The sequence below is a fragment of the Cloeon dipterum genome, chromosome 4 (assembly GCF_949628265.1).
Source record: "Cloeon dipterum chromosome 4, ieCloDipt1.1, whole genome shotgun sequence".
NCBI classification, from domain to species: domain Eukaryota; kingdom Metazoa; phylum Arthropoda; class Insecta; order Ephemeroptera; family Baetidae; genus Cloeon; species Cloeon dipterum.
The window spans coordinates 4,373,101-4,389,796 of record NC_088789.1 but is presented as its reverse complement, the minus strand read 5'-3'; the positions used below and the strand labels follow the sequence as shown (position 1 = coordinate 4,389,796).

At 38.5% G+C, this 16,696-nt stretch overlaps 2 protein-coding genes across 4 annotated transcripts; one reads left to right on the top strand and one right to left on the bottom strand.

Annotated features, from left to right (window-relative positions):
- Window positions 1–9,285: 9,285 nt before the first annotated feature.
- On the top strand, window positions 9,286–10,497 carry LOC135944685 (intraflagellar transport protein 20 homolog). Its single transcript, XM_065491802.1, has 3 exons — window positions 9,286–9,743; window positions 10,142–10,296; window positions 10,358–10,497. The coding sequence occupies exons 1-3, from the start codon at window positions 9,461–9,463 to the stop codon at window positions 10,466–10,468; spliced, it is 549 nt and encodes a 182-aa protein (XP_065347874.1). The 5' UTR covers window positions 9,286–9,460; the 3' UTR covers window positions 10,469–10,497.
- A 76-nt stretch (window positions 10,498–10,573) lies between these two features.
- On the bottom strand, window positions 10,574–16,339 carry Bre1 (E3 ubiquitin-protein ligase Bre1). Of its 3 annotated transcripts, none has more exons than XM_065491798.1 (15): window positions 16,190–16,339; window positions 15,777–15,942; window positions 15,529–15,715; window positions 15,291–15,479; window positions 14,887–15,230; window positions 14,107–14,232; window positions 13,879–14,052; window positions 13,568–13,825; window positions 13,329–13,508; window positions 13,044–13,273; window positions 12,744–12,897; window positions 12,502–12,681; window positions 12,146–12,337; window positions 11,828–12,020; window positions 10,574–11,674 (listed from the first exon to the last, which is right to left on the bottom strand). In XM_065491798.1, exons 2-15 carry the CDS (start codon window positions 15,927–15,929, stop codon window positions 11,298–11,300), a joined length of 2,937 nt encoding a protein of 978 aa, XP_065347870.1. In that variant the 5' UTR covers window positions 15,930–15,942; window positions 16,190–16,339; the 3' UTR covers window positions 10,574–11,297. The 3 variants fall into 3 exon arrangements, with proteins under 3 accessions (XP_065347870.1, XP_065347872.1, XP_065347873.1); XM_065491800.1 differs by having other exon boundaries at window positions 12,502–12,666; XM_065491801.1 differs by having other exon boundaries at window positions 12,553–12,666.
- Between the last annotated feature and the right edge of the window lie 357 nt (window positions 16,340–16,696).

Genomic DNA, 16,696 nt, shown 5'->3' with positions numbered 1-16,696 from the left:
TTGTACAAAGTAAGTAATATATAAAAAGATTTATTTTTATAAACAGAGATACATTTTTTAGGGTTATAGATGAGCCTTTGTAAGTTTGTACCCATAAAAGGTACGTAGTTCTGGCAGGGGTCTGGAGATCTTGATGATAAATTTTTGCTGACACTAGGCCCTATTTTACCAAACACACCATTAAAATGTTCCTGACTTTCCCACCTTTGCGGGTTTTATGGGTGCTTTTGGATTTTTTTATTTTTAATCCAAATTGGTCGTAGAATTACAATTTGGACACCTTTGAACTGGTATCATCGAGTGGAGCAACTTCCTTTTTGACTTGAGTGATGGGTCTCTTAAATCAAATTTCTGGAATGTAACTCAAATTTCAAAATGAATGTGTGGAAATTTTAAATTTTGATATTGCCACCTTTGAGAGCGTACAAATGAGTTGGGTAAGTCAAAACCTGGAATGGAGTTTTGCTTCAAAATTTTACTAAAAAATGAAAACTACAAAAAAGTTGCTTTTTTGAGGGTTAAAAAAGGTTTACACGCCCTTAATTGGTCTGATTTTCAAAAACCACAACCAAACACCACTAGACTAGTCTTAACCTACCCTAGATAGCCCCAGAGGTCTTAGAAAGCCAACCCCTTTTTTGCACCCTAAAAAAGCAAAATTATACAATTTTTTGTTGTTTGCACCTCACTGCACAACGGAATTTTGTGAATATCACCTCGAAACTACTTCAGTATATCGTGGGACATGAATACGAGTCGAGGGGTATGCAGTTTTCGTAAATGCATCACTTGCAAACCGATATTTAGCTGTCACATTGTGTTTTAATTACTCTGGTCTCCGAAAGAAAACACGTTTTCCTCCAAATCTTAGCTGTAAACCATCAGATTTACAAAAACTGCACACCGTCCAACTCGTCTCTGAAGAAGAATTTTTCTGGACCTGTCTAAAAGTCCAGAAATGGTGCAGTGAATTTTGAATTGTTGGCAGGAAATAAATTAAAATATACTCATTTTGTTATCTTAGATCAAATCAATAAACATATCGACCGCTTTATAAGGGGCAATTAAATACAGCGTGTACTTCACAGATACTTTTCAATATGGTTCGTATTATTCACTCTCGGCGGTGCGCGTATAAATCATCAATTTCATTCCGCTCACCGATCCGATTGTATTCAAATAATGGGTTTCTCAGTGACATACGCGCGGAATGTTGCGCACGGCGGCGATCACGCCCTCCCGTCGTGCCCGCGATTGCTCCAGCCAGCGTGTCCAGTTCAGGGTTGATGCTTTTATTTTCAACTTTCAAATGTTCCACATTCTAACGTAATAGTAGCACGTTGTATATGTGTATGCATGGTAAGTAAATAATCGAGCGTATACGCGGTCAAATGCACGCGCGACCCACGTTGTAAATCGCTCATTGATGTCTCCAGCCAAGCTGCACGGCGCACTAACTCCTTTATCGCATCTCTCGCGTCTGTCTCTAGCTCTCCGCGTCCGCGGCCATAATAAGAAACCCGCTCTGCGGCTGCTGTTTTATAGATTTTAATGCCGAGTTATTGCGGCAACAGTTTAACTGCCCTTTAAATGTCTCGCGAGCTGTGAAATAATTTTACTGCCACTCTGCTGATGGACGCGATAATTAAGTCCGGACGAGCCGCATTAAATTGACGACGAAAGCGAGAGGTTGTGTAAACAAAAGAAATTGCGTGCGTGATTTGGCCCCCAAATATACGGGCAAACACGCGATGCAATTTGTTTTTGTTGCTCCTAGTAAAAGCGTTGACTTCTGCGGTCGGGCCGCAGCGTGATTTTTGGCCCGACAGCAGCAATCAGCTTCCTCTTCCAAAGCCGTATATTGACGGCAATTTTCGAGACAGCTAACTTGTTCCTTGCACGAGATCTGACTGAGATCAAGTTATCGGCAGCAAGGGGAAGCAATAAAAAAGCAAGGCGATAATGTCTATTGACAGCGTTTATCTTATATTAAAAATACAAACTCTCTTGATCTCCGATTTTGAAATGAGTTTTTCTGAGGTACGATTTCTTCATTCAGATTTAATTTTGTAACCTTTTAGGAATTCTTAATTTAGATGTCAACACTCAAGGTTGGTTTTTCCATATCATGAAAGAGACGGACTTCATCCTCATGCTAAAAAAACTTCCTCCTTTTTTCATCAAAAAATCGTAATACACATTTATTTAAAATGCAAAAGTCTTGCAGCATTTTAAATACAAATTCTGAATGGAAAACAACTATCTCCAACGACAGAATAAGTAGAAAAATGTCCTAACAAAATCAGAGGAATTGTACAAAAAAAATGCTTGAACCAAGTCTGTTTTACTGTTTTAAATTCCAATGAAATAAACCTTCAAAACCCAGGTATTATAATTCCTAGAACGCAAAATTATTATTTTTAAAGTGAAGTCTTAAAATTAAAATTCAATGGTTTAACCTGAAAATCTCTCTAAACAATTAGCAAATGTGTATATAACATTAGGCCAAAAAATTGATTTTTAAAATTTGCTAAACTCATCTATTATTTTGTACTCACCGTATTTTTACAATAATCTTAATTAGTTGTTCCTGTTGTGTGTCTATCTATTAAATGCAAACAGTACTGACGAAACTAGCCTTGCTACGAGTACACGACAACGATTGATTTTAGTACATATTTAAAACAGCGACCTACGACATGATTGTACAGGTGCATTGATTGTTTATACATTTTATTTTAAATTTGTCAACTTAAGAATAACACGAATGGGACTTCAATGGACATTGAGTAGTTTTTAGGCAAGTGAAACAAATCAATTTATGAGTTTGACCTTTGAAGCGGAAATAACATTTTTGTTGAAAAACATATAGTTTTGTTAGCAGGAAAACAAGAAAAACGATACAAGCCACAAAACAAAAATGTGGAAATCCTATCAATAATTATGACACATGCTTTCATTCAAAAACCTAAATGACACTTTGTTAAATTTTACTTTGCTTAATCTCAGAGGCTATAAGTTACAAATGAAAATTTAAATAATTGAATTGTTCACCTGCACTACAATTTGAACTTCCACGAAGCGCCCGTTTTCAACGTATTATTAATCAGAAGAATATCTTTATTTCAAAATTTTCACATTAATAGCTAGACAATTTTGCAGTTTGAGCATTTAAGTGCCAGTTATTTTGCGCATCATTGGCGTGCTGAAATAAAGTTTTAGTGATGCTCGCTTCCTCTTGAAGGTCAGACCGATCTCACAGGAGAGCAAAGTTGGCAGCATCTCTGCTCCGAAAACCTGTTTGACTTCCGGCGCGGAAATATTAAAACTATCTGGCCTGCCTGTCTGCCGCGCGGCTACATAATTCTGTAGTTGGGCTGCGGACGTTGGAGCATTTATTAGCGTCATTACGATTATTGGTATCGGCCCGCGGCGGTTATATATATTTTTCAGTTCTCTCGCTCCTCTCCTTTTTTCCTTCGTGCTGCTGCCCCTCTCGGCACTGCGCCGCTACCTGCCACGAGAGGAAGACGCAGAAAAAAATCCGTTTTCCCCTCGATGGGTCCTTTGGCAAGCAACCTTTGTGTGCGAGGATGGATTTTGTGGTGTTGCCATGCATGGCCCCTCTCGCGTTTTTGCGCCGCGCCGCTATGAAAGCCGAAACCGTCTGCCGACCAGACGAGTATCCTCTCACGCATTTCTGTTTTCATTTTTAATTCCGATTTCGTTTTCAGTAAAAATGGGCATGTGTTGTGTAAAAATAAGCGAAATAGGCAACAACGAGATTTTTATTTGCATAAATTGTGTATAAAGGTGGACAGGAAATCTTTTTCAAGCATTTTTATAATTTAAACTTCATAATATTATGCAGAATTTCAATTAGCAAAAAGTTCAAGAAGGTTTTTTAGTTAATTGGGAATTCTTGGTGGAATGAAAATTGTTTGAAAATATTTTCTGGCTTTCTGTGCAGCATTGACATGAAAATATTTTTTGTATTTTAAGTCAGTTGGGCTGCATTTTAGTCATTTTTTCTTTTCAAGGAAAAACAATAAATTTCAGTCGGCTGTTTTGTCCATTTATATTATTAATCTTTTCCCATTAAATGTCTTTTTCGGGGCATACATTTTTTTATTATTATGCTTTTTCCTAAAACAATTCAAAATAAAAATTCAGGGGGCTTAATCCTGTCTGGCTAAGTTTGAATGTATAAGTATCTCAACTTTTAATTATGCTCTGTATAAAATGATTTAGATTATCTCTGCACCTAAAAATAATGTAATCTTAAAATCAACTGTATACAACTGTTTGGCCTTGCATTAGCAAAATCGTCTAATATCCAGAAAATAGACGACGATATAGAGAAATTTCAAGTAATCAAGATTTATTGATTTGATGTTTATATTATAAATGAATCTTGATTGCTAAAAATTTGTCAATATCGTGTGAGAGTAGATAATTATGTGTCAATTTTTAACTGTATATTAAAAATGACAGAAATATGATGCAATTTAAAATCGACTGAGGTTTATCACTTGTCAGATAGGTTTAAAAAACAAAATATTATTGAAAAGTAGTGTTTGGAAAAATAAAATTTGTATGCATTGAACATGCGGACCATTAGAAGTTTTTTCTGTTTTGGTGATTAAGACTTTTGTTTTGGAGTCTATATTGAATGAATAATTTACTAAACGCAATTATCCGTGCAACACTAAGCCTTCACGCGTCCGTATCAATTTTTACAACTCTTTGCTGCTTCTCTCATACTAATTCTTTTTATCGAACATATCTAAATATGATAATTTTCACTCCATTCACCGTTTGGAGTATATAAATGATGGTTTTAAGTTTTGTATGGCTATTTTTCTTACTTTGTAGTGCCTCAAAGTAAATCAGACGCGCAGGAAAAAGAGCCTCGATAATTGTTGTGGAAATGAACTATCGGAATTCCCTTCTTAAGAGCCATAAAATTGAAAATGATGCAAATCACGCCGTAATTTACTAAAGCAGCTTGCCGCACAAGTGGAGATAAAAATCATTCCTCGTCCCGACCCAATCGTGCAGGGATTTCCACCTTTGAAAACATTTCTACCTGCTTCCTCGTTTACCGCCGCGCCGGGTTGTGGAATCGTGAACGCCGCAGCACCCACGTCGGAACTCCGATATACGGACGAACATATATGCAACATGCGACGCACCTGTGCGATGCCGGCTGCCAACCTCTGAACGAATCAGGAAGTTGTAAAAACACAATCACTTGAAACCACATAGTTAAAGGTGAAAATCTGTTCCGAAAATAGAAATCGGGCACAAATAAGCAAAAATCATGACTCCTGAATCAAATATTTCTCTTGCGAAATTAAGCCTATGAGTTATGTTTTGTGTTATTTACTTCAAATTGATTGGGAACAATCCAGTTTGCCGGTAAATGATTGATTCAAATTGGACCTGATCGTCATTAGGCTCGCAGACTATATTATCACTGTCATTTTCAATTTAGCCACGAGCAGAAGGCGGTTTCTGTATAGCCGCGGCGCGCAGGTATTTATTATCGCGCGCCGCGTACGCTTTCGTAATTGGAGTATGATCGTCTGCTGCGAGTTGATTGATAGACGAAAGGCACAAGAGAGGATGAATTACGGTGGACCACTCATAATTGAATAATAATAGCACGATATCGCTCTTTTGTTGCAAACTTGCAAAACGCACTGCTCTTTAAGCTAAAAGTAAAAGTCGCGCGCGAATGATGAATCGAAAAAGATGCAACTCAAGGAAGTCGGTGATTATTTCGCACGGACGCTGACGGCGACGATTGGATAACCGAGATGAAAAGCGCTTTTCATCGCGCGCGTCCGACTTGTGGAAAATGAAAGAACGCGCGTCTCTACTGCACAAGTCGCGGCTTTGTGCTCGCCGCGCGGCCGCAACCGCCAAGGCCAGCTCTGCCTTATTCTGCTTAGTAAGAGAGACACTCGCTATGATCTCGATGCGTGCTACAGATTTTCGTAAGAAACATCAGGAAATTGGGAAATGTGAAATTTTGTCAAGAGTATTTCGCATTGATACGCTGTTGCAAAAGTTTTGTGTTATCATTATCACGACGATCAATGGCTGTTACGCTCAAACGGTTTTAGCGCATTCCTATTTAATAAATACATCAAAAGAGCATTTATCGCTCCTTAAACCATTCGTGAAATGCATATAACTACCTAAATAAGCGCATAAACCGCATTTGGCGTTGAAAAGAGACAGCTGTTTGCTTGGGCTTATCCACGTTTAGAGGGACTCTCTGTTCAAGTTGGAGGCTCAATTCAATGAAAATATGAAGCCATATCAATTGAAAAAGCAAAGTGTTGTTTATGGAAAAACACACAGGGAAGGAATCAAAGGTTTTGGTTATTAAATTATATATATGTTCCCGTCCTAAACCATGCAACCCAGTTTTAATAAACTTCTAGTTTAAATGTTTCTTCATTCATTATTGTATAAATTATAACTTTTTGAACTAACTCAAAATCACACCAGCATCTCTTTCAATAGTCTGATTTTTTGTGTTAAAAAGTGTCATGAGTATTAAATAAGAATTTAATTTTTTTATTACTACCAAAGTGTCCCTAATATGTTTGTTTACATTTTATTGGGCTAAAAATACTTTATAAATTGAGGCAAGGCCAATTGTGAAATATAGGAAATGGTTTATTTTTATTATCGCAGACCAGTTATATCCAGATTGACGCTTGCCACCTTAATCTACGAGAGTTAAATAATTCTACCTGCAACAAGTCAGTTAAATGTGAAGTAAAAATTAAAAAAATCTCGGTAACGGCATTTTGAGTTTGTTTTCCAAAAGTGCTCAAAGATCTAACCTGCCCGAGTTTGCCAAATCCCCTCCGTTCGTAGCACCGTATCAGCATGTTAATTCGTATAAATTGGATTTCAGCAATTGGATATTGAAGATGCCAAAGTTATTGAGTAAATAGCGCTCGTCCCCAGTCGATAGTTTGTTTAGTTTATTAATCACTATAGCGTACAGCACATACAACACACACACAAATCTGTCTGCGGCAGTGACGTAAGGCGGCTATTGCATTTAAGTAGGTTAAGTAGCCGGCCCTTGTTCCCTCTCTTCTCAATTACGTAAACGGGGAAAGTTGACCGGCGTTTATCCAAGTGAATGAATGCGCCGTGGCTGTGCTCAGCCCGACAGCCGGCCACTTTATTTGTTATTTATTTTCGTTTGGCGCAGAGCGGAGTGTGCGTTGCTCGGGGATTAATAGCTAGAAGCATAGAGTCTAGCCAGACCTCAGGTGTCTGCTTTTCGCCACCAAAATCTGGTTCACTAATAAATCTTTATTATTAGAAACCCAACTGGAATAGTAAAGAGTTTGCGACTAGTCGACCACGACCTTACAAACACGTTCCTATATACCAATCCATTGATTTCTCAGCGTTCAATTTTACAATATCTTTTTTCGAAGCTGTAAAAAATACTACGCATTTAATTGAGTGTAGATTTTTTAGGTCAATCCAAGAATGAGACTTGTCGCTTGTCGGTCTGCGCCCGTTCTTGTAGAGTGCGAAGGCAATTTTAAAAAAATATTTTCAATCAAGTTCTCTCATGATTTTTAATTGAATCTTGATTGCCCTTATTTTTTTCAGAAATTACTCGTGATTTTGTTAAATTTAAAATGTATAGCACATATTTTAACATTTATCGATTAATTGACGTACAATCATAATTTCTCAAAATTTCCCCAAAGAGTTAATAGGTAATTTTATCTACAATTTGTTTACCAATTACAATTTTCGCTCTTGATTCAGCTTTCCAAGCAAAACTGAAGCCCCAATCATCGAATTGGTGTTGGTGCTGTGCCATTAATTGAAATGCACATGCAGTAATAGACGTGTTGTGTTGCAGTTGCAGCCGGCGTGCTCATTACCGTTCTGATATAATAATGTATGCGTGTGACCAGTGTAGCAAGTAGTGGCCACTGGCCTTTTTAAACGATCAGTCAAAGCGCTGCTGATACGTAACACAGGCCTTCAAGCGGCGTGCTGTGTTGTGCATGCCTATATTGAAAGTGAATTGCACTGGCGGGCGTAAAAAAGATTAAATTATTTCGGCCTCGCTCGATTTTTTGCGCGCAAAAAATTATGTGGGTCTAGGGAGTCTAAATGTGGAATCAAAGGCCAGGTCAGGAGTTGCCGAGGTGGAATTCCACCGGGCTTTTTACGAGTAATCCACGTGAGGACCCAAGTTTATTTATGAAACTGGAACTTGATCTGCAGACGTTAATGTTGTGACATGCTCAAGAATATTAAATTTAAGAACAAGATAGTTAAGAATGGTAATATTTTATGTCTTTACTGTGTATGAGGTAAATTCCGCAGTGAACAAATAATTTTCTTCGCTTAAGTCATTATATATTCTATAATGTTTCAATTTCAAATAAAAAAGAATAAACTAGATAGTTGTAAGTGCTTTAAAAGACACCTAAATTGTTTCGAAATTTTAATGCCGTATTTTTTTAGATCAAAAGAAAGTTTCAATGTTTCTATAGCTTAACACAGTCATTCAGATTTCCAAAAGTTTTATTATTTTTTCCTCATTACAAATTTGTGATTCAACGTTTCATAAATTATGAGAAACTTATTATAAGCTAAAACAACCACTTTTACTATTACTTTTTAAATTTCTAAATGGTGTTCAAACATATCTAAATTTTTTTTGGTCAGAACAAGACTAAGTCTTAGTCTTGTCGGTCTGTGTCCTTATAAGCAGAAGGCACCGCCCATAGAATATGTTTTTTAGGTTTGATTTTTAATTAATTTTTATTAAAATTCAATCATTCACAGGATTTACTTCACATCATTATTCGTTCATCATTCATTATCTTTCTTTCTTGGTTTAATTTCTGGTCTACCTGATGCCAAAGCGAGCAGCTCTGTCTTTTATAATGCGGCCAAGAGCCAGTTCTGCAACAAATTGACCAGCATTTCGGCAGACACAATCAAATTTATCATCGCAGCCAAAAGCAAGCGTCTATTAGATTGCGAAAAACACGCTTATTCCGGAAATTCTCGTGCCAGGGATCAAATTGATTTCTATATTTCTCCGTGTGTAACAAAAAGACAAAGATATAATCAAACTTCATTTTAAAATCCTCTCCCTACTTTGTAAAAATTTCGTAGGCTGTAATTTGCGTGGAGATGAGAATATCAAATATCTTTTCTGTACGGAGCGATGAATAAAAATTTGATGGTTGGTTCTGGATTGGTAGACAAAGCAACGTGTTTTTTATACAAACAGCTATAGGAGAGAGAGCAGGTGCTTCCTGGGGTCAGGCAAATTTTCGTATTGTCTGTCGCCGTGCGTGTAATTTTTTTATTCAACCACCCCTCCGTTTCACTGCTATTTCATCGGACGGAGCCGGCACATACCAATTTTACTGCTGCTCCGCGCATGCATTATCAAACGCTTGAGCTGCTGTGTGTTTTGAATCGGTTGTGCACGCGACCAGCATTATTATCGATCACAGCCGCGCCGCACGTTGCTTGCGTTATTACCATTTTATTTATTCACTCGCCATTGTCCACTTGGCATGGGAAGCGGCAGACAAGCAGCAAAATGACCGCTAGCAAGCTGGGCCTCAAATTCGACGACCTCGGAAGGGTGCGCGTCGTCGACGAGGACACGGCGGTCGCCACCAACGAACTGCACGAGCAGAGCAATGAACTGCTCGAGAGTGAGCAGTCATCTCATTCTTATACTTTTATTATTCTTGCTTACGCTTGAGTTGACACTGCGGATACTAACCCGCGACTGCAGCTCTTTTATTTGTGAAATGCTGCTGGGCAGTATACATAATTAAATTATTCTAATAGTTGAAAATTGAGAATACAAAATTGTGTTTTTATTGGGACCTGATTTTTTAGTTGCCTTTTCACTTTGCTAAATATTTTGCTCAGCAGCACTTTCTATGCACTGCTTGTTTCTGAATATAATTTAGTTCATACTACATTTTGTCTACAAACATAATTATTTTAACAATTTTGTTTTGTTTTCAAATTAACTTAGCGGTGTTTTCATTACAAGACTGAAAAATTTCCGAAATTGAAAAGACAATTTTTCGTGCTCTTGCAGATATTATAAAATACCAGAAAATAGTTGAAGACCTAGTTTCCGTCTCAGAAACACTAGCCGTGCAAGTAGAAAAAGAAAAACTGCTAGCTCTACAAGCCAGCATCAAGCTGCAACATGAAGTCGAGCATCGCGAGCTGATGAAACATCAGCTTCAGGTATGTGTAGCTGTTTTGAAAATGCGAGTAGTTGAAGAATGATTCGCAATTTCCTGCGTAGATTCAAGCCCTGGAAAAACAAGCAGAACTGGAACGCATGAATGCTGAATATCACAACCTTCAAAGGGTGGAACAGGAGCAGCAAGATTTTATGGACCAGCTAGCAGCGTAATTATCTCAGTTTAAATGGGGAAATGTGAGGATAATAATATTTCTAGTGTCTTGCTAGTCTCATCATAGAATTTGTTTATCAGGTTCAATTTGGAAACAAACAAAATTTGTATATGCATTGACTGTACTTTAATGACCGAGATAAATTAGCCATCACTGATACACTAATAACAGTTTGAAGAGTTATCTAAAAGTATTATAGTATTGGCCTAACATAATAGAGTTGGCACTGCAGGAAGTAGTGTCAAATCAACTTTCCTTAAAGTTTACACCCCATACACTGACATGCGAACCTCAAATTTCATGATATTGCAATGCAAATCAGAGAGGCATTAAAAATGCAACCAGTGCGTTATTTAAAAACTAATCGAGTTGTCCAAGCCTTCAATTCCACCACACATGTGATGTCCATAGGGCGTCGCATTTAAATTATGCAAATGGCTTTAAATAAACGGAATAATATGTTCTGTAAAAAGAACATGGTTTGTTTGATGAAGAAAGCAGATAAGCTCATTAGTTCTAGCATTCAGCGCAACTGAAGCACTAAAATTTGTCAGAAATTGTGTTCTCAATTTTCTTATGTGGGAGGGTTATACAAAAATCCCTATCAGCAGATCATTGAATTGAAATAATACTTCACTTTTAAACAAATAAATCAACATTTTTTGACAACTGCGAAAGCGTTCCGGAAGAGAGGTGACATTACTTTTCCACAGTCAAACGTTGTAATTAATTCAGCTGACAAGAGCAATTTGTCAAGCTGTCTTCAGTTATCTTAAATCTACATCAAAAGGACCACAATCAAATTTTGAGAAATCACACTTTGGAATTTAGGTGCACAAGTAGAGCCGGTGGTAATCGTTGGCACCAAAGGCTGCATTGCACTTAGGACACTTGCGCTGCCTAGTCTCATATCGAGTGCGCAGGCAGTCATAGCAGAACACGTGGAAGCACTTGCTCAGCACCGCGTCCTTGCGCTTCACCTTGCACGAGGGACACGTCAACGTCTCCTTGTACTCGCGAATCTCCTCCATCATCACCTCATCCGCAGTGCCAGCCATCTCGATCTTCTTCATCCGCTCTACCTTGCGCCGCAGCTGTGCTATCTCCTCTTGTAGTCGCTTTGTCTTATACGCCTCAGCCTCCAGCGCCGCCGTTTTCTCAGCAACCACTTGCTGCGCCTCTTTCATTTGAGCGTGGTATTTTTCTGTAAGCACAGAAGACACCATAACATCCAACTTATATTCAGAGTGATTTTTCAATTATTTCAAGCAAACAAGACTTGAGAAGAATAACATAATATTTGACTTTCTTAACGAGAAATATTTAAGTGAGAGATTGTACTGGCAAAGAAACCAACCTAAATGTAATTTCAAATCAGCTGCAGATTGGGCACTCTCTATAGCTTTCCGTTTGTGCATTTCCATAGCCTGTTGCCGTAAATTTAACTCCTTCTCTGCTGTCGCTAGGGAATTCTGCATAAATCTCTCCTTCTCCTCCAGTTTTCTAAGCACCTGAGTTTGTGCTTCCACGTGATTTGATAAAGTAGCAACCTGAAATTAAGATCCACAGTTAGAAACAGACTGAGCAATAGTTTCCATTATTCACAGATAAATGAATTTAATGTTTCTTTATTGAACAAAAATTTTAATTTTAAGTTAAATGTTTATCAGCGTACTTGATCATTTAGAACTTGCTTCTCCTCTCTTGCCAGTTTGTGTAGTTGATTAGATTTGATCCTCTCAGACATGAGTTTAAAGTTGGCGTCATCCTTCTCTCGCAGCTGCTGGATGAGCCTCGAATTCTGCTCCTGCATGTCCTCGTAAGCCTGCCCAGTAACCTCCATCTCGTTGAGCAAAGCTTCCTCTTCCTATCACAAGGAACGTCGGAATCAGCGAAAGCAAGACACTAATTTAATGTAAATAAAAACCGAGGCGAAAGGCAAAGAAAGAGAAGAAATAAGCTGTAAGGGTAGGCAAAGACGATGCGTCTGCTTGATGTGCTCGAGCAACGTCTCAATTTTCTACAACTTACAGCTTGCCTCAGGTGGTGATTGGTGCGATTCAACTTCCAACTGGCATCTACCTGTTTGTGGGAAGCAACTTGCTTTTGCAAGCTCGCGATTTGGTCTTCCAGCTGCTTGATCTTGCGCATGGCGTCGTCATCTGCCATCCGCTTTCGCTCTTCCCGCTTGTTTTCCTGCAATTGATAATACTTCAGGACATTAAATTTAACATTTCTGACAAGTAAGCATTCCGGGAACATTTAGTTCTCACCTGCATCTTTTTCATCTGCATGCGCAGCTCGTCAACTTCAGCCCTAGCCTTCTTCTCTGCAGCCATCAGCTGGACCTTGTCTCTCTGGTCTTTGCTGACTCCCTTGTACATGTCCAACAGCAGCTTCATTTCCTTCTGGTCGTTAGAGGCTTTCCTGGTGATTTTCCTTGATTAATAATTTACAAATGTGTGCTTTGAATTGCAAAAATACTAGATTTAAAAAGGAATTGTAACATTTAAAAAAAATATAACACCCACAAGTAATACAAATTGTTGTTTGAGATTCTTAGATAAACTTACTTTAGCTGTGCCTTCAAATCACGGACAAGTTCAGACTCGGCATTTTTGGCTTCCTTGGCTTTGGCGTCCTTGGCATCTTTCTCCGTTTTGACTTCTTTTTTGACCTCAGTATTGGGAGGGGTAGTGGATGCCGCTGGAGTTGGCGTCGAACCCTTCTCCTTCTTGATCTCCTTTTTAATGCCTGGTTTCTCCTTGTCACTGCTCGTGCTGGCAGCATCGCCCTCCTCATCCTGATCATGACATATAACTGAGCCAGTTGCAAAAAAGCACTAAAATGATGCTGACCTCAACATCATCTTCGTTTTCCTTGAGAGCAACAGGCTCCTCCTTGATCTGCACCACTGGAGCAGGAGTTACTGGAGTGCTTGGAGCCTCTTCTTTGACGGGAGCCTCAACGTTATTTGTTTCCTTGGTTTCCACTGGAGCGGGTTGCTTTGATTGCAGGTCTTCGACCTCCTTCTTGAGCTACAATTCATTTATCAAATTGACTATTACCCTCGTTTTCATGCAAATTATCAACATACCTTCCCAATTTCTATCATGGTGTCTTTAAATTTCCGCTTGTAACGACCAGATTCAGTTTTCAACTGAGTGTTGTGACTTTGTAGAGAGGTTATCAGGTGTCGCATCTCTCTGTTGATGGGGCCTGTCTGCTCATTGGCAGCGACGTTTGTCTCGAACTCTATGCGGAGCATTTCATACTCCTTCCTAACCTGAGCAAGCATGTCCTCATGTTGTATCAACTCGGTCCTCAGTTTTTTCTGCGCAGCAAGTTCATCCAGCTAACGAATAGTTTAATTAACATCAAAGCACTAAAAGACGCATCAAAATGTACCTCCATCTGCTCTATTTGACGGAGATGAGCGTTCTTGCTGTTCTGCAGTTGCTGTCTCGCTTCGTCCAAGAGAGTCTTCAACTGCATTGATTCATTGTACAGGACAGAAAATTGTGACTGTAGGCATTTGTATTCCGTTGTTTCGACTATCACAGATTCAGGCAACTGGCGGATCTGCAAAGATTAACTATTTAGATCCATGCTATTCCGGTTCTTCGGAAAACCTACATCCATTTTCAGTTTCTCCACCTCTTTGAGAGCATCACGATGCTGTTGGTGAAGACGGTCAAGCTCTTGCAGACGGTTGTTAGATAGCTCTCTTTGTTCTTCACACTCTTTCTGAATTTCATCCAGCTAAAATAAGTTGCTATGAGATATCTTTCAATTGCAGTGATATATATGCATATATATATGCTTCAGCTTAGCACAGCATTTCAAAACTGTCCAAAACTTTAGTGTAACTAGCAATCTTAAACATAATAACTTTATAACATAAAAACTTTCGTTCAAATTTCCAAACTTTTTAACCTCTTTAAAACCTTACTTAGGGCTGGAGTAATAAGTGGTGAAAAGGAGTAATAGAATGATAGCAAAAAATCTCAGCTAAAGCTAAGGACAAGTGAGGACGCCAACCCAACCCGAGTGAAAATTTTGATTGAATTCATTTTCCAGCTTCTGCCATATTTTCATACAACCAGCACCTACTTGAATCATAGAAATTCCTTTTCAATGGTGACTTGAAGTTAAAAAGTTTTTAACAGCAATAATTTGTCATTTTAACAAATAAATCCCTTATGATTCCTTATTAGTTTGTGGAATTGTAAGTAGGGGTTTTTAGCTTCAAGCCACAATTTTTAAAAAGGGATTTCTATGATTCAAGTAGGTGCAAATAGCTGGAATATAAATCATATCAAATAAAATTTCTAATGCTCAGCGAAAGCATAAAAGTAGCACTCAATAAATTCTTCACAAATACAACCAAACTCGCAAACATTAATATGAGCATACCTTCTTCTGTGAGACGCTCGAGACTGTTTTAACTGGCTGTTTTTCCTCCTCAATGGTGTGCTCAAAGTTTTTAATCTGCTCCAGGGTCTCAGCCAAGTGGTGCTCAAGTTTGTAATTTTGCTGGGTGACTTTGGAGAGGTCATACTGCAACTCTTCAACTTGGTTCCGCAGTTCAGCAGCTTCGGTCTCCTTGCCAGTGATCATATCTTGGTGTTCGGCTGCTTTCAGACTGAGTGCATGATATTTTTCATGCAACTGAGTATGTAAAGATTGGAGCCTAAGGTTTTCTGCCTGCAGTTCAATGTTTGTTTGCCTAATTGTCTCATCTAATGAAGGGGCTTCCTCTGCAAAAAGACACAATATTGTAAGGATTTAAAATTAAATTCACCAGTCATTGAACTCACCTCCTTCCAAATCACCCTTTAATGCCATTGTAATTTTTTCATTCCGTTGCATCAGCCTATCAAACGCTTGAATAACCTTGGCAACTGCCCTTTTGGACACCTGCACGCGATTGGCTAGTTTCTCATCAAGCTCTTCTTTGTCCCATGAAGACAATTGCATTAAGAATGAAGTAGTTGCCTCGTTCTCATCTGATAAAAAAATTGGATTAGTTATTCACAACAAGCAGGCTTATTTTACTTTTGTTTTCCGACTCATCAGCTGTTTCTGCGTCAAATCTTTGCAGTAAAACTCTAATATCTTCATTCAATTGGTTCCAGTATCTATTTACAACATTAAGCACTGCATCGTCTTGTGTTTGGCGCTTTTCAAGCTGTTCTATCCTTTGCCTAAGTTCAGACTCTGTTCTCTGCCTCTGTTCTAGTCTCTGAAAATTGTTCGACATTTATTTTAATTAAAATTTTGATTAAATTTTAAAAAAATATTACTTGTGCCAATTTTTTATTTTTAAATTGTAGAACTTTTAAATCCATTTCTTCTAGAGTTGAAACAGGGCCGATACGAAAAGCTTCAAACTGAACTTTTTTATAAGGGGGTTGGGCGCTGGACGCCTCGCCCTCGGCTGGCCTTTTGGTGGCCATCCCGATAGGGATTCTGAAAACAGAAGCAAATGCATCCATTAGTGAGTTGTAAATGACAGTTGTTGCCTAGAGAGAACTGTGGCCTTTCCAAGCCTAGCCGTAGGCTAAATAAGGCCAAACAACAAAACGTCAACCATCGGCTTGGTATTTTTAGTCGTAATTTATGCCAACAAAATATGCTTCGGGGAGCGCGTTCTATACGCGAATGCGATTTAAGCGATATAAATGTTAAGTTTACGACCATTTTAACGCGAATATACCTTTAAATGCAGTCAAATTACTCTAAACCGGAATGATGAATTAGAGGTACGTGCTTAAAAATTGAATCTCAGCCGGATTGTCGATCCAATTTCCCTCATCAGATGCGCAACTCCCGCCACCTGCGTGTCTACTCGGACAACTTCTGATTTTTATTTTGGTATTGGTTGTAGACACTTTGACGTTAGAAAAGTGAAGCCATGGTATCGAGCAATATATTTAAAAGTAAATGGCTATAAATTTAATTGTATTATGCTTAATAATAGCAATTTAGTACAATTTTAATCAATTCTGCCAGCGATATTTTTCAGTTTGCCGCGCTCGAATGTTGCTGCCTTCATTTGTTGCGCGAGATCCGCCTGCTAGTGCCCCCACGAAGCTGTGGCAGCTGCGTTAAGTTGAGAACGGTTAAAAATGTCTGCCACGCTGAAGTCGAAAATCAGACGCAGCATGGTTCACATATTTTGCGCGATAAATACATCCCATTGATCATTTCTTTCGGAAATACA

Bases quoted from the DNA above. Each gene is read 5' to 3' on its own strand.
- LOC135944685 (XM_065491802.1), top strand. From the start codon at position 9,461: ATGCATTATCAAACGCTTGAGCTGCTGTGTGTTTTGAATCGGTTGTGC. The intron at 9,744-10,141 runs GTGAGCAGTCAT...GTGCTCTTGCAG, and splicing joins GAGCAATGAACTGCTCGAGA to ATATTATAAAATACCAGAAA. The intron at 10,297-10,357 runs GTATGTGTAGCT...TTTCCTGCGTAG, and splicing joins TGATGAAACATCAGCTTCAG to ATTCAAGCCCTGGAAAAACA.
- Bre1 (XM_065491798.1), bottom strand. From the start codon at position 15,929: ATGGCCACCAAAAGGCCAGCCGAGGGCGAGGCGTCCAGCGCCCAACCC. The intron at 15,480-15,528 runs GTAAAATAAGCC...TTTTTTTATCAG, and splicing joins TGATGAGTCGGAAAACAAAA to ATGAGAACGAGGCAACTACT. The intron at 11,675-11,827 runs GTTGGTTTCTTT...CTGTGCTTACAG, and splicing joins TGATTTGAAATTACATTTAG to AAAAATACCACGCTCAAATG.